General features: G+C 35.1%; 1 protein-coding gene across 1 annotated transcript in view; it reads right to left on the bottom strand.

Moving 5' to 3' along the window:
• Positions 1-4,445: 4,445 nt before the first annotated feature.
• The window catches only part of LOC150107374 (homeobox protein HMX3-like), a 43,422-nt gene continuing 24,427 nt past the window's right edge, over positions 4,446-23,440 (bottom strand). Inside the window, exon 2 of the mRNA XM_090391818.1 lies at positions 4,446-5,065. Coding sequence (XP_090247944.1) covers positions 4,446-5,065 — 620 coding nt within the window. The remainder of the gene's footprint in view (positions 5,066-23,440) is intronic.

Below are 23,440 nucleotides of genomic sequence, written 5' to 3'. Positions count from 1 at the left end.
ACTTTTGTTTCACTTTCGTGAATCAAAAGATCAGAAACAAAACAAATTAGACACGTACGAAATAAATATTAAAAGTCATTTCCAAAGACTTCAAATATGCTAGGATAGCTCAAATAAGCAAATATTTTAACTCACTCCTGGCATTTTCTATAGGACAGAAATGCTGGGTTCGGTTGGTTGATTGGACAGCAAAGGTCTTACTGCGCCAAACCAAAGGTTAAGTCAGCAGTCTCATGGTAGCGGATAGAAATGCCGATGTGTATAGAAACGAAAATGGAAACATTTAGGCAGAGAAATATCTCTTTTACAAGGCCCGATGAGCCCTCCAATTTAGGCAATATTATTATTTCCTCTTTCGTTTTAAAAGAATTATGCACTTAAAGGAATAATTTATCCATTTTAAGACAAATTTTATACATATTGTAATAACGCAATACACATGGACAGAATATGTTTTGGATTATGCTCGTAAATCAAGTCTTCTAGTTTTAAGTAAAAACAAGAAGACTACAACGGATGCAAAGATGCATCGTTGTAGGAACCAACCAAGCAGAGAAAGGGAAATCAAGAGCAGAAAAGATTCCTAAGAAAGCGTTTCGTAACAGGTCATATTCGGAACTATAATGTAATGGCCACAGAATCGTCCTGCGCAGTTCTTATGTTCACCCCCCACTGTCCCATGGGCCAGAATCTAGGTAAACTACTAGTCCGAGCCATATTCATGTTACTTTTCATTTATGGAATCTTGGCTGCAGTATCTTAAACCTTTTTCTACTGTCTTCTCATTTCTTTCTGTTCCGTTTTTTATCGTCATCGTGCAAACAATTTTTAGCATAAATTGATCTACAAGGCTGTCTTGATGCATAATATGCGTTGCTTTGTCTGCAGTTTTTTTTTTTTTTTGAGGGGGGGAATGATTATTAAATTGTGCCAAACAGTTTCGTCGTTATTTTTATCGGACAGTTTCTCAAACTGACAACACGCAGCTGTAATACTCGATCGTCTTAGCTTTATACAACTGAGGAGAGGACCACTTCCCCTTAAAGTTTTCGAGATTTCAGTTTTGATTAGGGCGAAGTATACCCGCTTGGTATATAAATTATGTGACAAAGTACGAATTACCATGAAACTGCTAGAATAATGAATTTCCTCATTTGGCAAAATCACACAATTTAAAATCATAATAATTACACTGACACATATGGGCATGCTGAAATGAAATCTCGTAACATACCGTCAAATGTCAACAACTCTATAACTAGCAGAATATGGACATGCGAGTGATCTTTTTGCCTATTTTAACAACTAAATAAAGTCAGCCATTTTGCCAATGGTGCGCAATCATTTTTCCATCAAATAGCTTGACTTCTACATGCTGTTGACTGTCTAAATTTGCAAGTCTCCTTTCATCATATAACTAACGTTAGTTTTAAGATTGGTAAAAATTACTCCTTGATGATCTTCCACACTCCTATAGAGATTGATGTAAGGAGTATACATCAATCTCTATAGGAGTGTGGAAGATCATCAAGGAGTAGTTTTTCAGTTGCACCCATAACGAATTGTCAGAGAGCGTCTGAACTTTGTGTTCAGGAATAATAATTTTAATTTCCTTTTTGATTTGCTGGAGGGACCAACTTCGCTAAGTTCCACTTTAGAAGGGATTGTTCAAGTATCATGCTTTTCAAAATTCTCACTATTAGTAGCATGCATCTGATGGCACAGATCGTCAGCGTGCACTTTTATTACAGATTCTTACTACCTTTTCCCCCACCTACAGCGCGACCTAACGTCAGATTAACTTACCATAGCAATGCTGGGCATTGTCTCAACATTGAAGTATCATTCATTTTCATCGCTAGTTGCTTTGGTACAAATCTTTAACTTCCATTGGCGCGGTTTTTTTGTCATTACAGGAAGCTTCTAAAGTGAATGAAAATATACTATTTGAAAATTTTATCTATTACCATTCCTTTCAAATATGCTCCTCCACTGGAATAACCACGTTAAGTAGGAATAAGCTTTTTCTCTTTTACCTTATTTTGACAGACCGAATGGCTTGTCGGTCTTATTAAAAGCCAATTATCTTGGTTTCTTAGAAACTTTTGACTAATACTCATGATAATTAGGTTGTTAATCCTGTCTATACTGTTTCGAAAATTGCAAATGTTTTGTAATTACGAAAACCCGTTCTTTTGAAGGTTTTTTCGAGAGAAAAAACCCTGCCAATTCAGTATAAGACCAGCTAACTCACCTTCCATTAAAATGTCCTAATAATTTTTGGTTCTTCGCGCACTAGACGGGATTCGAACCCAGGTCTTTCCAATCAAAGGGAATCGTTATTTCTTATAAAACACATAATCGAAATTAGAGAGATGTAGTTTTGAAAAAAAAAAAGATTAAGTCAAAAGAACATGACTTAGCAACTAAATGCTGTGCTCAAGGTATTTCTGAGACATGTTTCCAGAATTGCGTCAACATTACAATAAGTGTATCATTTCCAAAAGCGTAAAAAATAGATAAGATAACAAATAAATTTGTCACATGATATTATTTTTATTCATTCACTTATTTCTGGAAAAAAAATGTCTAATTTACATGTTGTGGCAGTACATACACGCAGCATTATGGTAAACAAATACGAGTACTACGAAAGTAATATTCGCATTTGTGAAAGATAGTACTCGGTTCCAATATGGATTTTTTTTACTCAAAGTTTTTTTAATAATACATAATTCAACTGATGCTCGCGTATGGCAACTGATCATCATGAAGGTCTCAGTAAAATATTAATAAATGTGGAAATTCAAAACTAATATGCACTATATTGTTTATTAATCAATATAGTTAATCAATCTCCAATAAGAATGGAGATTGATTAACCAAAATGTAAAATGGGAAATATATTTCAGATCCCTCAGACTATCGGACACCACAATCTGAAAATCAGAGAAAGGTGTTTTTTTACTTTTTTTTTGAAAGAACTACAAAAACGAAGACGCAACTTATAACCATTCGAAATAAATGACGTCGCGGTAGAGCTAAGCACACTGTCCATGAAAATTTCAAGTTTGATTGACAATGCCGCCACATAACATCCGGACTCAGCTCTGGACTTTCGTTTATTTGGTCTATTAAAAAAAGTCAGCTACGTGGACATCACTTTAACATCGATATGGAATGCAAACTCGTTTGAATCTACGAATCCTTTAGTTGTATTCAACATTGGAAAAAATGGATCCAGAATCACCGGTGGGTACGCAGAAAACTAAAGTCTCCTCTAATATCAATATTGAACATTTGATTAATTTGTCATACATATTTCTTTTTTTTTATTCTAAAAAAAAGCATGACTTTTCATTCCCCCCTTGTACTAAGATTAGCTTTTCAATCCCGAAGATGGATCGAGCGGTGAATGCTCCAGTTTTCGTGATTGTTCAACTAAATTTCAGTGATTTTTTTTTATCTGTCAGAATAGAAAGAGACAACTTTTTCATGTCTAAATATAATCTCTGCTGCAGCACTGAATCATAAGTTGGGGAAAGGGGGGGGGATAGAGAATAAATGCCTGTTAAAACAGAACTCCTCTGCAATCCATTCATAGCTTAGCTTTGCGAGCAATGAAGTTAGAGGTAATTACTTAGATTGCATTTAATATAAAAATCTGTAAACTGCTGACCATGGCTCGTATACTGGTGATTCATATAATTGTTGTTACTTGATGGGTTACGATGAGATAGATTATGTAAGAGAAAATTTATGTCATCAGTACACTGTTAGATGTAAAATAATAATCATACATTAATTTTCGTATCTGAAAGAGAACCTGCTTCTCGAATGAGACGTACTTTATGTTATGAGTTAGTTATAACAACGCAGTTGACTATTGGTAAGAGTGCTAAATAGTCCGAGAAATTTCTGCTGCAATATTCCTTCATTTTATTCATATCACTCAATGAGCGATCTATAATTCATCTCTCTAATTCTTAAATGACATACGTTATCATCGAGAAGCACGTCCTTGTTATGCAATAAAAGCAAAACACACACACACACAGCAAAGCTATGGAAGATAGAAATTAATAATACAGCCATTACTGAGCACACCTTTATTCTACCAACGGAAGCGAAAACTTACAAATGGCAAGCATGCAAGAATGAGTGAGCATACGTGAGAAACAGGGATGTCTATACATCAAGCCGTATACATAAATAGGAAGATATTTACATGGAACTTAGTCCTAAACTTCAGGCTTCACCTTCACAACAGTCCATGCTGATTCTCCCATACGCATGCACACACTAAACCGGAAGGAGTTTTAAATGTCTTATGAGCGAGCACGTGCATTCAGTTCTTGTTTTATTTCCACACCATCACAACTAGTTCCAGAGTACAAAGAACTCTACCTTCCTTTTGTAGGTGTCGCTGCTGCTGCTGTCGGACATCAGACTAGACTAGGAAGTGGCGCCCTTACCGACGAAGCCTGGCTGGGGTTGAACGAAGGATGATAGTAGAGGGATGGGTAAGAAGTCAGAGCAGCTTGGGAGGCTACAGCCAATGATGGGGAATCAGCCGTGTGCGAAGGGGCTCCCGAGCCGCTGTCATGGTACAAGATGGGGACTCGAACCATCCTTTGGGCTGCAGCTGCGTGTGCCATGTTCGCTGCTTCGAGTTCTGCCGCCAGCTGGCGCTTCCACTTGTTGCGCCTGTTTTGGAACCAGATCTTCACTTGGGTTTCGGTTAGGTGGAGGGATGCAGCGAGACCTGCGCGCTCAGAACTGGACAGGTAACGTTTCATGTCGAAAGTCGACTCCAGCTGAAACACTTGACTCCGGGTAAAGACTGTGCGGGTCTTCTTCTTCCGGCGATTCTTTTTGTTCTTATCGTCCCTGCCGGACCCTTCGCTGCCGCCTCCAACCTGATCACCGTCGTGTTCGTTGGACTCGTGTAACGAGACCGTCTGTTGTGTGAGAGGTGGAGACAGAGGAGACGAGGTTCGGCTGTCGGAAGTGATGATGGCCTCCTCCCTGTTGGGAACAGGTGACCGCGAGGATCGACATCCACCTGGTGGGGAAAACAAGATATTTTGTTACAAAGACTGACACTACCCCCTTTTTTTTAAAAAATAAAATCTAATTGAATAAAATGTACATGAAAGGTAATTAAACACAAATGGTTGAATATCCTCTTATTGAGTTGATCCGTTTTCCAGAATATGGATTCTCGTAGAGAACTCTTGCCTGCATTCCGAAAATATATTTCAAGGACTTGGGGATGGGAAGGAACCTGAATATAAGTTAAAGTTGTAAGGCAAGCGTGCGATACTCTTATTTTTCCGTGTGTTTTTCAGATACGGCATTCCGCTCCTTATTGCGTTTCTTCATTAGTTGATATAATCCCAGTAAAAGATCAGAACATCTTATTCAAGCTTTTTAAAAATAAAAAAATAACGCATTTGATAGTTGAATGAGTGAAATATTGTCTTCGTATGTATTCTGAAAGAAAAGGGAACTAATTGATATAAATTGGTATCAATTCCAAGACATCTTCATCATCAATTTTTCCTGCAAAGTAAAGCGAATATTTTTCAGACCTCACTTTTATCCGCGAACTGAAGAATTATGAAAAACGAACCAAAAGAGAAAAATAGTTAAATTGAGCTCATAAAAATTTCAAACTTGAAAGACTCTTCTTATTAACATCGTTCATCCATCTCCAATCTCACAGCCATAAATATTCATGTATGAAGAAGCCATCCGTTGCTTGTATGCGACCGGTTACTTCTTTCCTGAACTTTTGTGTTAATCAGCTGTAGTTATCTCAGAAGTTTATCATTGTCGGTTAAAACGATTTACGATATAATAGGGTAGTTAATTGTATCTTCATAGTTTGCTATTCCTCTGATGTTCTCTGTCTGGTTCGTCTTGCCTTTGCAGCGACCAAACTTACGTTTAAGAGAGGGACGAGAATCCCTTCATCAGATTGTTTCTAAAGATCGACTACCTTTCTTTGAGTTATAGGTGAGATTAGAAATTAGGTCTTCCCCACTAAAGGGTCTTTTAAAAAAGGGTTTAAAAGGGCTGCTACTTTTTGACAATATTTCATACTGTAAGAATAATATTTTCATGTGTCTCCCATTCTCAACAGACTTTAGTAAACGTATAGTACATTCATACCGCGGGTGGCTACATATTTTTTGCACTTTTTATTTAATTTTTTACGCAGTCCGGAAACTTTGCTCAAGAGACCAAACATGAACTTTTTTCCAAGCCACTTAAGGCCACCAGTAAGAGGGATAATGGTCTCACACCAGGCAATGAAATTCACCCCCCACCTAAAAACAATCCCAAATACCCATGCACAAGACAGGATTCGGACCCGCAGTCTATTGGCTGCAGAGCAGAAACGCTAATAATCGGACAACCAGACCAGCAATGCACAATTATTGCGTATTGTAAAGTTTTAATCTTTAGAGAACACAATTTAGTTCCAATTAAAATTCAATGGTGTTCATAATTCAAATTTCTGTAATTCATAGAGGATTAAATATGAAAAAACTAAATAATTATGTTAAACATTTCTGATATTTCATATTAAGTATAAAACTATAAATTATGGACAGATATAGGCTGTTCATAATTTAGTTAATCCAAAACGGTTGATCCAATTACCTTGTAATTGACATATTAAGAAAATGAGGCTTTAATCTTGAAGGGGAAAGGGGAAGAAGAGATTTCCTTCTTCAAACCAGATAAATCGGCCTGAGAACAAAGGCTCAATTAAACGACGTAATGTACTTATGCTTCGTGAACCCTTAGTACTTTTTGCTAATTCTAAAGAGGCTCATTCCAATCGTAGTTTTTTTTTTAATATGATACATTGAATATTTTATTTTTCCTGATTAATATTTCTTTTCCTTGAGTAATTTTCAACTTATAACTGGTTATCATATTTGATGATTACTTGTGATGTACTCCTTATGAAAAGATTCTCTCTCTCTCTCACTCACTCTTGCAATCTTCCGACTGCATTGGAATGAGTGAGAGCCGTGAGCCCGCTGAGACTTTATTCTTACAATCTCCTCATCTCTTCGCATGAAATATAGCATGTCAATAAGCCTAGTGTATTTTTAACGTTGGATATTTTTCTGTAAGGTTTTGACGCAATTGTCACCTTTTAAATTTGTCACTTTAAAGTGATAATTTCCTTAAGAAATCTGATACTTCAATAACGACATACGTTGCCTATCAGTGTGGCATTAAACCACTACGTTAAAACTCCCTAATCAATTCACTCTTAGCAGTTACGAAAACCTGTTATGTTACCCTCACAAGATGTTTTCCATTTGTGTGATGTCAATTGTGCATATGAGTTGTGTTCTTGTAATCAAGTCTCACAATGTTTGGTCTCTGGATAAATTTAAAGAAAGAAAGACAAGCCAGTACACAATTTTTTGTTCTCTTGATGGAATAGAGACGAAACGTATATTAACGAAAGCTTATGTGAATAGTTTTTAACGTGAACGGTTAATTGAGAGAAAATAGAAATGCGAGCTATAAAGAATATTTTGTTTGCCTTTCACGGCTGCTTACACGACAACAGAGAGAAATGTGCTCATCAAGTATGCAGACAGGCCAAGATTAAGAACAGAATAAAGTCTTTTCGTAAAAGTGAACCCACATGAGGACACCAATAATAAATAATTAATTTTGTGTATATAAACTACAGCCAGGATCAATTCAGGTGAAAACAAAAAAGATCAAACTCTCTATTTAACATGTAATCGAAGACCTCTTATGCCAGCCTACACGAGCAACAAAAGCTTCTCAGAGACTTCCTACAATTTCAAAGATGTGCACTACAGCAATAACGCACAAAGGATTCTTAAACTATTTGTGGATAATTGTGGACTTTAACTCCAGATAGTTGCTTTGACAACTTATCAGTGAACGACATCAATCATTCATTTTATAATTAGACCAATTCGTATGTAAATTTATGGAAAATTTACCCAAAAAATATTCTTCAAAAAACAAACTCGCATTTTCGCCTACTTCTACGCATTCATTATGATAAAAGCAGGTTGATGTTTCAGATTAAGTACACAACTAAAGTGTTCGCAGATTCAGAATGTTTACCTAGGACTTTTGGGATAATTTCTATGTATGCTTAGCAACTATTCCTGTACTTATTTCGTATAGTGCGAGGTGGTAGGTTTCCCTCTGGATGCTCTTTCCCTAGAGATAAATTCCAACACTCATAGCCAACGTTTACCTATTACCATGTTAAAATCCAACACTTGTGTTCCTCATCCTCTGCGAAGAATAGAGATAACAACTGTCGCCTTACGTACGCTATCATAGAATAACTTACAAGAAAGCAATGTAGTCATTAGACCATGGAAAATGACAATTATTATGGCAGAATGTTTTTCTCTTTGCGTGCTTGTCTTCTAGTAGATACGCCTCCATACAACTGCAACATTAAGATCAAAATTCATGATTCTGACCTCGTCAAAAAATTATAATAAATCAAGTTACGTAGTTTCCGATTCCGTACTCCGACAGGCCTTTAGCTTAAGACTATTATTCATCTCATATTAAATTTCTCTAGAATGAAAGACTTGATTTCCAATTCAGCAAACTGCGTGCCATTTTTTAATCGGACTGAAACATGGATTGGGCGGTTTATAGCAAAGTACTCGTTTTCTTCTCTTCGAAAACTAGCTGCAATAGATCCACGCCCGTCTAAGTGGTCCCTTAGGACTGTTGAGGGCTAGTCACGTAAATAAAAAGGGGACCGTATCATCTTAGCAAGACAGCTGCATTTGGCAAGAGATAACGTTGTCACGACATGACCAGAATTGCAGCGAACCGCACATGGTATAAAAATATAACCCTTAAAAATGCATGAGCTCGTATGACCAAAAGCCTTTCCACCTTTACCCTTATTGGAAACGATATACGAGTGATAGATATCTGCCTGCAAGTAATCACTCTAGCATCTTGGAATACTGGTATGAGTGGAAAAGGCAGTTAGGGCCAGATTGTCTCTACCTTTTATCAGAGCGTGTCAAGTGAAGATAGATGCTATCATCTACTAAGAGAAGTTCAAATATAAAATCCACTTTAAGTTTTCAGATAAGTTGAACGTATCACGGCTTGTTGTAAGTTAGGAAATGAGTTTGGGCCAACTTTTGTCTGTCATTTTTAAATATTTGTAATTGTTTCCATTTGTGTTTGAAATATATTTATGATATGACGAGATAATAAAAGTTTCTGGATGAAATGATTAGCTACGAAAGAGTGTTCAGATGTGAATTACAGACACAGAATGCTCGAAGTGTTTAGTTTCAAAAGATATGATCAAAGTCATCAGTCATTGTTTCACAGTGAGGTGGAGTTGACATTTTCGAAGTCGACAATTGCAGAATGCAAAACATACTCATAGCGATTATTTTTGTCAAGTTAAAATAAAAGTTTTCTCTTTTTAGCGCTGTTTTGAGAGCATAATCCCAATGCTATTTAGTTGTTCGTATTCGAGCACAAAGATTTTGAAATTCAATGATGCAGAAGACTCGTCATGCTGTTGTTTAAGTAACTGCTAGATTTTCTCAAATAAAAGTCTGTTTAGTTTTTCTATGAGCTAGCGTTCCGAGGTGAAGAACCAAAACGAAGGTGATTTCGAGAGAAATTATACGATGTAATACACCGTTACACTTTTTGTTTATTCTGCATTTAGCGGTATATTTACAAAGATTTCGTAAACATCAGTGGCATACTTTAGAGGGAGTTTCTTGATCAATGACTTCAACGAACGAGACCTTACACATGTAGCTGATGTTGCTGTGTGAGAAAGAAATAAAACGAAATATTTTCTTTTAAAATGAGTTTTCTTTCTGGATGAAAAAAGAGATATTCGTTTACGATTATGCCATTAGGCCATGAGGTAAGTATAATGTCTATTACTTGCATAAAACTCCACGTTTGAAGAGAAAAATCACAAAACCAACCACGTAAGGTATTCACTAACTAACATGTATGTTTGTCAATCATCATCATTCACTTTCCATTTCATACGGATGAAGAAAATTAAGAACTCTACTGATCATTCTGACTTTATGTTACTCTCCTTGGATTTTTCAGGTGTGTATCACCATTTTTACAGTTTGGAGTAATTTATCTTCTGAAATTTCGCACACGTTCTTTTTCTCAATAATTTGTTAATAATAATCATTTTCAGGTATTTCAATGATGGGTTTTATTTATATTATGGGTCGGATTGGTTGAGCAGACATCATCTCCGCTTTACAGTTAACAGGCTCAAGTTTAACATCTCGCTATTTCTTGAATGTTTGCGTATGCGTTTGGGTGTTTGTTTGCTGTTGTTGAGGTGTTTTGGATTTACGGAGTAAGAAACTAACGCTGTGCCTGTAAAATTGAGTTTTCTATGGAAGCTTTCCCGTTATGCGGGAAGAAAACCTTTGCACATCTCAGTCTGAGACCGACTAACTCATCTTCAATTGAAAATCTCTGATAAAGGTTCATAGTATTCTAGATGGGATTCGCAGCCAGGTCTTTCCAACCAGAGGGCGTTGATACTGCCTGATTACGTTGATACGAAACTAATCCACCGTCTAAACGGAGCTATGAAGGCTCCGTTTAGACGGTGGATTAGTTTCGTCGTACGGTACGAGATGAGATCAGTATCTTGTTTACTGCAGTCTTGAAAAACTTCCGCATTTGATCTTTAGAGTAAAGTTCCTAGATTATCTTCTGGTCAATCCATTCACGGTACTAATGTGCTATGGTTCGCAAAGTTGCGTGGGTTTGGCTGTCATAAAAAATACGGTGCATATTTAACATCGCTTCACTAAATGTGTTATCATTCATCGTTCTATTAATTTTTTTTTCAGTTTGCGCTTAAATCATTATAATCTTGATTTATACAGGTATTGTTATTTAAACAAAACTTTTTATTTCATATAAGCATGACATCGTTTTCCAATTGTGAATATATTGCGCATTTGTTTTATTTTTCTTATTTGTTTTCGAAATTTTTGTAAGTTGCGCATCACTTTAATTCTACAAACTTGCCGATGCTCATAACATGAAAGACTGTACCTTCTTAATATCTGCCTATGATTTATTAACAGTAGGATGCAAAAGAAAAAAATGGGAATATGACTAGTGAGTTTAGTCACATGTGTACCATGGTATCGTCTGGCATGTGATCTAGAAAAAACTATTAAATGAACAGCAGTTAGCTGAAAATTTCTGATCTAAAAATAACATGTATGCGTTTTAAGGTGCGCCGGTGTTTGAATATAAAATACACAATAAGAAAGAAAATATCTAAAGCCACAGTACTTTTTTAAATCTAAACTTGAATTGACAGGAGTTTCACCAATTTATGAATGAGGAATAAATAACACACACACACACACACACACACACACACACACACACACACACACACACACACACACACATAGTTATTTGAAAAAAATGATACTCTGAGAATTTTAAAATTTAAAATAATCCATTTTGACGTGGCTTAGAACTTTTAATATTAAAAACAACACGAATACGTTGTGCCTGGTTTCCAAGTAATGCGATGACGAGAAATGATGTTGGCCAAATTGGCCAATAGTATGCATTATTCTCTGTAATGCACGGCGGTTTCAACTCAGAGATGTGTTGTAATGGTGATAAATCCCTACTCTTTTGGATTACGAAGTGCATTCTATCACAATAGAATAATGTCAATGAATAACTAACTGCTTTCTGGTCAGATTCCCACTTGAAGAATGGCCATATATATATATATATATATATATATATATATATATATATATATATATATATATATATATATATATATATATATATATATATATATACATCGCATTATCAGTGTATATATATATATATACACTGATAATTCGATTCAGTTTCTTTAAAATTAACGCTCTGTATAGTAGTGTATAAACCTCAACCATTATGTTGACTTAGTCGAACAACCAATTCAAGTTACAAACCATTTTCAAGATCGTAGTTGGCGGTAGGATTTTCCTCCAAAAACCGCTGCATTTCCTCATCAAATTAGTAAATGCTGCTCGAAACGCATAACTGACCAAGGCATATTCCTGTGTGGCATTAGCTTCCTTCCCTCCAAGCGCAAGTTCGATGAACCAGGAACCTCATGGATGCATTGCATTTTGCTCCATCAATCAATGCTTCCGTAGCGCAGTAGAAAGAAATGCAACATTTGCGTATTGCTTGCAAAGACCTGGGTTCGAATTCCCGTCTAGGACATGAAGTACGTTTAGAAGGATTTTTCAACTGAAATAGAGTTGTTTGGTCTTACACGAAGGTTCCAAGGTTATTCCCAAGCAAAAACTTCGATTTGCAATCCCAAAAAACAGGCAAATGAGTCAGAAAGCACACTCATCTGGTAGACATAATGGACAGGCCTCCTAATTAAGCTGTTTTGGCCGTAACTGCAACAACTAAATTCTGCCGACCTGCAGCTATAAGTAGAAGAAACTGAAGCATGGTCTCTCTCCCCCCCCCCTCATCTTCCTTTTGTTGGTTATGCATTTGGTTTGGACTAGGACATTGCCTTCTTTCTCCCCCCCCCCCGAAATGTGTCCTCATTCACCACAAAGCTTTTGGCCTCTTGTAATAACAGATGATATTACAGATTGATTTTATACCGCATAATCATATAAGCCAAAGGGGATCCAAAATTTGCTAATAAATAAATGGATAAGTCGTCCTGGAGTCGATCTCTCTACTGGTGTTACTAAAATAACACTGCCGCTTAAGAGATGAGCAGTAAGGTTTTGCAATCAGAAATAACAATCATCCCGAATATTACAATTCATCATTATAAAGAAGACCAAGGGATAATTTTAAGTAATAAAGATATTTTATATGACGAATTAGGATAACAAAGTTCTGCAAAATATCAGGATAATTAATTTGACTATTTTCATAGTTTTTATCTAATTTTTAAAGCGTCTGATTTTTTCGTTATCATGTAACTATTCTAAATAAAGTATATGCTTAATAAAGCAAAATTTATCCAGTTCAGCATTATCGTTGCAGATTTTAACAATATAGCGACATGATAGAACACAGGTCTGAATGCCAAATTGTTTTTAATCAGCTGAATGTATTTATTTTTGTGATTATTTCCAAATTTGTAAACATATATATTTATTGCTTGAACAAATTTCTACAGCCTTAGCAAAAGTCGGTCCCTGAGAATGTAACTTCTCTGCATAACACCGAAGTCGTACAAAGCTGCATCGCTTGTTATAAAAATGTATAAAAATATTGGTGCAACAGTCGACACTCCATTTCAACATAGATTTACTATGTACTTAAAACTACCGTATTCGTAGCTAAAAACTGTTTCTAGGATGTTCTTCACTTTTTTGTTGTTTGTTTTCCACGAATAAGCTTGTAAGAACTGGTTTGCCTGCCCATCTCTGTGTCTTTACGTAAGTTTTTTGGGAAATTATCACTGAAAAGTTGTGCTAATTTCGAATTTCTTAGAACCTCTGACGCCTTTATATATATCCTAAAAGAAAAAGAACAAATTATTACAGTTTGATGAAACATGGGGGTTAAAGGGTTTTAAGATTCTTTCTCGTGGTTATATCAGTTGCTTTAATATCATTTTTGTCACGTGGTTTATCAGAACTTTTCAGTCTCCCCCCCCCCATCGTATGCATTCGATCACATAGAAAAATTTGGTATTTTGTATTCTACAAAAAAGTTGTAGATTATAGTCCGATCATTCCACTTTTTATATCAATAACCATTTGCAAATTTCAAAAACCACCTTCAGGGACGGAAAGGAAAGGGAAAAACATATCGAAATTACATATCGCTAAAAACTATCGCTATCGAAAAAAATTTCAATTGTGATTTCACCAGGACCATTTTTGTGGCAAAATTAAGGAATCAAATTGTTTATTTGGAGTATATAAGGCCGAAAGGATCGATGTATCATAAATACTTTTGACACTGTCGGCGGAATTTTATATGAGTACCACATTCCATACAGTTCAACATCAGAAACTTGTCACCAACAAAATGATAGTCCTCGCAAAACTAATGGAAGAAAATCGAAAATTCAACTTTGATGAAGATAATTGTCTATATACATACTACATTATCCTAGTACGTTCTATTTGCCTGGTCGGCCCAATAGAACGTACTTTCAGTTCGACCAATAGGCTGTCTGTTCGAATCTCACCATGGAGGCAGGCCACGGATGTCTGTGAATGTGTTCAGTTGGTAGCTGAATTTCATCGCCAGGTGTGAGGTTACTAGTCTGCTTACTGCAGGAGTGAACTGGTTTGAAAAAAAAAGTTATGTGTGCTCTCTCGCTAGAGCAGATTTTCTAGATTACCTCTACCTTAGCCCATCCACTGTACTACTACAATAACGGTTTTTCCCTAATCGAAAGCATTTGTAACTTTGGAAAAATCAGCAGATTAATTTATATTTATCTCCAATTATAACTTAAAGTTTGACAGGATGCTGAAAACGAATGAAGATTTTAATATTTTTATGAAGACTCGAATATTATCTTGAGTTAGTCTAGCATTACGCTTCATCCCAGGATATCTGGATATTCTGACTGACAGAATCGTGACAACTTTGACAATGTGAAGAACGCAAATGGGATATTTGCTTCGCATTCTTAGTTATCAGGATTCATTCAGTAAGTAATCACTTTAGTATTACCATGGAAATGTGCAACAACTTCAATATAATCACATTATGCATTATACACCGAGTTTGTTCATCACTACCATCTTCCTAAAAGCATTTAGAATCCTCAAACTTTTAAAATTATTGTAACATTTCTAAAAATGCATTTTGAAATACACATTTTTGAACAACAAAATATTAGTGGATTAATGCAATCAGAAAATTTTACCTCAGCGTACTCCAATTTCTTATTTTTTATATATACATAAATCACGCTTTAAAGCCACCATAGACTTTTCTACTGAATCTTCTATTTTATGGATACTTCCAAGTGATACTATTAAAAACCTTTCAACAAATATGAAGCCTCGGCATATTTATTTTTTGAACACTAATCCACCTACTTCCTCTGCTAATATTCTGCTTACTTTCAGAAAATCTGCACAGATATTTTTTTTTCTTGTGTAAAATTAATGATAGAAGAATAGGAGGAAGTATTACTTACGCTTAGTTCTGTGGATGTCCCTTTTAGCGTTCTTTGGTAGTCTAAGATCCATTGTAACTGAGGAAGTTCCAAAGAAATTCTGGATTTAAATGGTGAAATTTCAAGGTGAAATTCAAGTGAGGGAGAGAACTGTTTTAAAGCCCTGATTTTACTGGATCTTCATAATCGTTGTTATGATAAAACGCAGTTCACAGGATGAAACATAGTCGAGGCGATACATAGGCCGTTTGAAAAATGAAAATGTTTGCTTTTCGCGGGGAATATCTATTTTACTTGTGTAGAAACCATATTGTTTTACAGCAGACCTGGCTATCGGGATATTCGCTTTTAGATTAATGCACAACGGATGTTCTAAAACTAATGCCATTAATAATAGAGGCGTACTAATAATTTTTATTAAACGAGAGGGGGATAAATTGTGGTGTATTTAGTTACTTTATGTAAGAAAATAATGTACGGTGTGAGAATTTTTTTCTAATTAAATACATGCCTATTGTGTTTTCTATTGTATTGTATTTCATAGAAAGCTTACTATGAAAATTTATTTCTAATTAATTTCTAATTAATGGAATAGATTATTATTATAATAATAATCTATTCAATTAATTAGAAATTAATGGAATAGATTATTATTATAATCTATTATAATAATAATAGATTATAATAGGCTGATAGTTCCTCACTGTTAAATTAATTGTTTATTTCATCTTTCTTTCTGCATATTTTAAGGGAGGATACTATCAAGGGGATTTTCGTTTTAAATGCATTTGCGTTTTTCTGATATCCATAAATCTGATAATAATTCTCAGATTTGTCTTTAGAATATTTGGGCCCCTTTTCCTTACATAAACATTCTTTGTAAGGATACTTGTGAGAACGGTGAAAATGATGTCATCTCTCTCTCTCTTCATAACATAGAACTTTTCAAAATGTTAATATTTTAAAAGCAACGTGGAGCACTGAAGAGATGATCAGTTACTTGTTCGATTCCTCATAACGTGGACAGATGAGAATTATGCAATTTCACCAGCCTTTCCAAAACGGGTGAATGTTCTCATTTTGTTCTCTGTGAGTTGCAATCAAATTAGCAGATGAACCACATGAAGCTCAACTTCTTTTTGCGGTTCTCAAACTATAGTGGATCTGTACATATCATTCTATATGAATTCCCGTGAAAATAGATTCATTGATATTAAAATATAGAGCCAAAGGCTTCATTCTGGTAATAGTAAATAAACTATGTGAAACACATTATATAGAATTTTGATTTCTCAGCGAGATTAAAATTTCCGGGACACTTACGAGAATATAACCTTCGGCATGGGAGTTGCCTTTGGTCTGCACTACTTAAAAGACATGAACTCATCCACGAACCCACATATTCACCTTTTATTAGTGCGTTTAGGTTTTACTAGCCTGACAGCTGTTTCGAACTGCTTGGTTCTTATCAAAGACCAAACAGAAACTAAACAGGGCACAAACCCTTCGGTCTAACCATAGGAATCATCTCATGTCAGAAAGTTATATTTTTCATAACTGAACTCTCTATAGGTTCATGTATAAATTATGTTTCTGTTCGTCTATGATGAGAACCAAACATTTCGAAACAGCTGTCAGGACAGAAATCTAAACGCAGTAATAAAAAGCGAATATACGGGCGCATAGGCAAATGCAAACCCATTGGACGTAACTCTTCTATTGAATTAGTCTTGGAATACTGTAACATGACAACGCATGCAGTTACTGTAGTTATTGTCTATAAATAATTGAGGCAGGTTTAATATTTATTTAACGCTACGTAAAACTTCATTTGGTCTACCAACTAGTGTACTTATATCTGTTTTCTTTTATTAATTCAAAGGTCATGCTGATTAATCCAATTATACAATGAGCAGATTGATACTTAAAATACGTAAAATATGAATTTTTCACTTCTTTTTTGTCCCACATGTAACTTCTTTGCATTGATTTATTCCACTATTGCAAACAGAAAGGAAGATGTTTTAACTCGAATTTTTATTTTTACTCATTCCTTCCTCAGCCTCGTTTTGAATTTTGCAATAGAAGCAATAAGAGATTTCCAAGAAATCATTGCTTACAGAAAAGAAATGAATCAGAATCAATTCAAGAAAGAATTTTCATCCTTTTTTTTAAAGTGAAGCTGTGTTAGCTGGTAATACAAATATCTCAAATATCCCAAATATTTCATTCTCTTTCTCTTTCTAGCGATTTTATACTATTATAATTGCATGACATTCCCATAAAGTCCAAAGGAGACTACTCTACACTACACAACATGATCAGTTGTAATCCGCACAATCCATACTCTTCGCTGTATTCTTTACCATCCCGCTACATAATATTATTTGTGTTTGTACTGTTAGTGGATTTTTTTATCTATGACTGGATTTGGTGGCTTTTAGTGCGCGCGTTTTAATTTGGTATTTTTTATTGATTTTTCTAACCGAATGAAGTAGGTAGTAATCTAGAGAAACTCACCTAGTTGTTTATTCTTATTCAGTCATCTAATTCCAATATCATGTGATTTAAGACAGTGCAGATTTATGGATCGATCTAAATCTAAAAGGAATTCTGGTACGAATATTTAATTATTTATGATACTTGTTGTATCCTTACAATATTTGCCTTTCGTAGCAAATATGACAGCCATTTACAGCGGCAACGTTCACTCTCTTAGTTCATTGTCGTTATTCGTTTACACATAAACTTTTTATTACCAATCAATAAAAACATGTTTGCCTGGACTAGGCTTTGCAACAATGAAAATGCAGGAAAATCTGTTAGTTTGAATTTTCTGATCCCTTGAACTATTGTAGTTCTACCGCATCGCGAGCAACAGTGATAAGAAATCTGACTTCAACTAACTTCTCTTCATGCTACCTCCGCCTATGAATATCTCGAAGCACAGCAGTCAGTTTTGGGAATTTAGGATTAAAAATACACAAACTGCACTGACGGAATTATTCGATCAGCTTCAGCGATCATTAAGTAAAAATCTTCTTGGTAGGTTCACACTAACAAAATGTTGTAAGAGAGAAATGTGAACTTCTCAGAGATTTATTCTCTGTGAGATTCCCAGTCAAGAAAGCGAAAGCATTAGTTGCATATACAGTGAGCGAATTATCCAATCGATACAATTAGAAATTACAAAAAATACTGCAATCAGATCTGCCTATTGAAATACAACATTTCTTAAAATACCTATGCATCAGCTAAATAACTCTCCCTCGGGACTTAGGATAACGTAAGAGATGTATTGTAGAGCAAGTAATATCATCATAAAGAATAAAACTAAAACTTAAATCAGATCTGCAGCACACTAGTTGCAGCGCATTACCAATGCCTGTGTCGAGATAGAAGAAAAATTATTTATTCATGCAAGGATGCTCAGTGAGGCGATAAATTAGAAGTGTTGTGAAACTCTGCACGCAGAAGAAATGCACAAGAAAAGAAGAAGGGAGGGAAGTTCCGATAGGTTGATCTGAGAGATGGGAATTTGCCAGTCATAAAATTTTCTTATCCCCATATAGAAATCAATGGATGAACTTTGATTCATTCACAGCTGTAAGTATTAACCGTTAGTCAAAATGGTCTGCTTTTTTTCGTAGCTCCTAAGTTATGCAATCATTAAGAAACGATTCAATGAATAAAATATTTCTAACATCTCTAGAAAAACATGTTTTATAAAATAAGATAAACAAAAGGAATCAGCTTCAAGGATTACGCATTAAACATAATTATTCCCAAGGAGGACATCTTACGGAAGAAGAAATTAAAACTTCCAGATGAAAAAAAGAAACACACTGAGAACAACAAAACATTGGTGATACCCATTGATGTTAGTATTTAAACAGTTTGGTAAATTCAAAAAGAATAGCAATATTCATTTTACTGTGGAAATTACGCCTTTGTTAGTGGATGGTTTTACAATTAGTCACTTGTTAAAGTTTCAGTCTATGTTAGGAAGAATTTGGATACTTTCAATAAAGAAAAAATGGAAAGTCTGAGTTAGGTTTCACATGGAGATAGAAGGGTTTCTTCACTCTTGTATCTCCGGAGTGTGACCAGGAAAATCTGCAAATCTGCAATGAGTGCGTTTTCATTTCTCAAAAAAGAATCAGACTTGCCTGAGAAGACCACGTGGTTGAGAGATTGATTGAATTAATTAGAATTACGAATGAATCAACTTAGGCGATTAGGTCGATGTATATATATTATAGGTGTGTGTGTGTGTGTGTGTGTGTGTGTGTGTGTGTGTGTGTGTGTGTGTGTGTGTGTGTGTGTGTGTGTGTGTGTGTGTGTGTGTGTGTTCTCCGGCTGGTTTGAATGCTTTGGGTAGGATGAAAAATCCGAGTTTCCTGGGAAAGAACCTTCCAACCTATGAACGAGACCGGCTAACTCATCTTCCGTTAAAAACCTATATACAGACCAATAAAAAACAATACACAGGTCAGCATCCGAGACGGGATTCGAACCAGTTCTTTACAGCCGACGGGCAAATATCACGAAATCTTCGAGATTGTGAATTGATGTAGCTGGGGTGAAGCCAACAAGTTCGAATATCCTACTATGGCGTATTGTTGGGAAAAAAGAGTATTTTTATCAAATTGTACTTATCATTACAATATGATATTTATATTCTTGAGTATATTTTGTAATAAGGCATCACTTGTAATCCTCGATAAGTGTAATGACTGGAATATACTCTATAACACACGCACGCACGCACGCAAGTACGCAATTGATGCTGACTAACCAGCCTTTCTCAATATTTGTGATCTTCAATTTTCTCTCCAATCAAAGCCATCGTATCTTGTTATTCAATGGCAGGTAGACAAATCAAGAATCGGGGAAGTCCGTTCCTATGATTAGAAAATAAGTTAATTTCATTTTTGTTTTTAAAAAAAAAGCAGCATTTACATGTATTAGACGGACTAAGAGTTACACAGTATTGAGAATATTGCTCTAGACACCAAACATAATACTTTTCTAAACCATTTCAAGACTCCAGTAAGGAGGATAGTTGTATCACATTAGGTAACGAAAATCATCTACCACTTAAACACATACCCTCCCTTCCCTCTGACTACCATTCGAAACTTTAGTCAGTTCTGAGTATATCGGTTTTTCTAATTAGTTACTATTTATCACCACCGGCACGCACGCACACACACTATTTTGATAAGAATATTCCAAAATCAGTTTCAGCTTTTCTGTCTTTAAGTACGGCAATGAAATAACTAAATTGAGTTAATTTGTCCAGAAAATCATAATGTTTGTAGTTCTGAGTGCTGTGATTTTTTTCGTGGTTACCCTGAATGTAGACAGGCGTAAGCCTGTCTACATTCAGGGAAGGCCGTTCCTATGATTAGAAAATAAGTAAATTTCATTTTTGTTTTAAAAAAAAGCAGCATTTACATGTATTAGACGGACTAAGAGTTACACAGTAGTGAGAATATTGCTCTATTCTCACTACTGTGTAACTACCAAACATAATACTTTTCTAAACCATTTCAAGATTCCAGTAAGGAGGATGGTTGTGTCATGGCATCAGAGGTGAGGAAACTTTCATTAGCTTTATTATCCCTTGTCTTGCAAATGAAAGAACTATTTAATTATTTGTTCTGGTGATGCTTTTCAACACACCTGTTGTATACACTGTATATCGCTACAGTCAATTCAGATGTAACACCTAACACAAATGAGAACTGTGGTAACGATTCTAGACTATGTAGGAGATTTGCATTATGAAGTGACGATTGTAATCTACGAATAAGAAAGTTCAAAATGTTCGCTTGGGGAGTATTTCTAAACAGTCCGCATTGGAAGGGAGGATGATTTCATTATTTTCTAAATGATATCTAATGATGTAACAACACATTCACATGCTAATAATATTAGGCAGTAAATGTTAATTAAACAAGATTTAAAAAGATGTAAATTAATAGTCATAATTAAACTGAAGCTTAACTTTGGGAACTTAACGCTTTCTTTATGAAAAAGAGGCGTCCGATGACAGTTTTTTCTGAGCAGTGGTTATTCACTTGCCCTCGTGATCGGAAGTATTTTTACAGCCAGTTATTTCTTTAATTCAGAAGTTTTCTTTCTTGTAGTGTATTTCTTCACTGGGTAAAATATTATTGTGATTCTGAAGACACGTTCGTCTTCATTATGTATTAATTTAACAACCTATTTCTAAATATGCGTATTTTGTAAAAATTCTTCAACCCGATACCAATGAATTTGAATGTGTTGCAGTCGCAATATCTCAATCTGAAATCCAATTTTAATTCTCATTTCATTTTTTCCTAATGGTGCCTTTCTTGTGTGTGTGTGTGTTTTTCTTTCGTCCTATTGCATCAATTCATGCTACATGCAATGTACGAGTATGTGGAAGAAAAGACTGAACATCCGAATTGGGAGAGAAAGACAAACATGCCATAGCCGGATGTTTCATGAAATACTCCATAAAGTATCTTGACATGTTTAATTACATTGTTTGTACAGTTAAACACACATGAACGAATATTTGTTGGATAATATCAACGATTCATTTAGATTTACTACACATAAGAATGAAGTTATGAAACTCACTAAGTTAAATATAGTAGTTTTTAATGTCTCCGATTATAGTCTGTATAATAATGGAAATAGCGACCTCATAAAGGCACTAATTATGCTATAAATTCTACTAAATTACAGAATATTAGACTTCGTATGAAATAGAAGGAGGGATATATCAAAGATAATACCGTAATCTTCCTAAGAATTGTATTATTGCCACAAAAGATAGAAGAACGATGTCATCAATAAACAAAGCTTTGCAATCTTTGTTTACTGATGACAGCTGAGCAATATATTTCACACGATAATAACTCTTTTCCCCTCTGTCTTTATTTGAGAGTATCTGCCTACAAATCAAATACAATATAGAAAAGGTAAGGAATAATGACTCTTGCATTTCTGGATGTTCCAGTCATAATACTCTTTTAGGCATTCTACAAGAAACCTTGGATTTACAGTAATGTGTTGTTACTGAAAAAATCTTTAGAAAATAATGGTTCTAATAAGAAAACAATCGGAAATATTACCAACAACTTTCTTAGAAATGTCCAGTTTCATTCTAAGTACAACGCCATCATCACTTTACCTTATGCAACTTTTGAAAAAACAATGACTGAAACTATAATTGCGTCTGTTGGGCTTATACAGTCACAACCTTGGAAGTATCCTGAATTTTCGTGATAAAATTCAATGAACTGAGCTTTACTCAAATACCACAAATAGGTACAGCGATTATAGTAACTTGCAGGTGTATAGAATTTGGTAATCTGTCTACGTACGCAGTAAGCTCCATTTATGTATTTTAGAGATACGCTCATTTTGCAGTCAGAATTTGGCTCCTGAGGACGTTGTTGAGATGGCTTACAGAGATATTTGAGGGAAAAAAGCTAAAGTCAGGTTGTCGTTTAAGTTGAGGAGAGCGTTTACATTAATTCATCATTCGTATTTAAGGATTTTTAAGGCTTACCACCGCCTAAATATTCTTGACTTTCATACCCTTAATTAATTCTTATAAGATGGTTAACCTTAATAACTACTGAGAATTGTGTGTAAACTGAGTGTGTTCTATACGCGGTTTGTAAGGTTAAAAAAAAAAAACTGTTCCGCTTCTGTAACCAGCTTACTTTCAGTTGAAAACCCTTTATGAAGCTTTTCCATCCTAGACGGAATTCGAACGGAGGTCTTTACAACGAAAGGACACAATCGATACCGAATGGGTTACGGAAGATTTTACTGCTTAAATAATCTTCTGAAATCATGTTAAACGTCCGTAATTTAAACCTCGTCGATGTTGGTAATTTTACAGGCTATTGTTAAGGCACGTATGGCACCCATGTTCACAGTTGTTGGTATATTGGTTCATATCTCACTTGCCGTGAATTATGGTGGTGTGTGCTTTTGTTTTGTATCTAATATGTCGATCATGTGCTGGTGAACCGTTGATACAAATCTAATTTAATTATTTTTATAACTATGAATCTAAAAAAAAATTCTAGTATGTTAAATGAACGGAGAACTTGTAGAGCAGGTTTTTATAGCAATGGTGGAAACAGCCAAGTTTATTGGGTGATGGAGCTCCCTTCTCCTCTTACAAACCAATGACAAATTTACACATAA

The sequence above is a fragment of the Typopeltis vanoorti genome, chromosome 4 (genome assembly GCF_054136105.1).
Source record: "Typopeltis vanoorti isolate ZY-2024b chromosome 4, IOZ_Tvanoo_1.0, whole genome shotgun sequence".
Classification (NCBI taxonomy): Eukaryota; Metazoa; Arthropoda; class Arachnida; order Uropygi; family Thelyphonidae; genus Typopeltis; species Typopeltis vanoorti.
The sequence above is the reverse complement of the archived record's forward strand: the minus strand, read 5'-3'. Positions and strand labels throughout refer to the sequence as shown.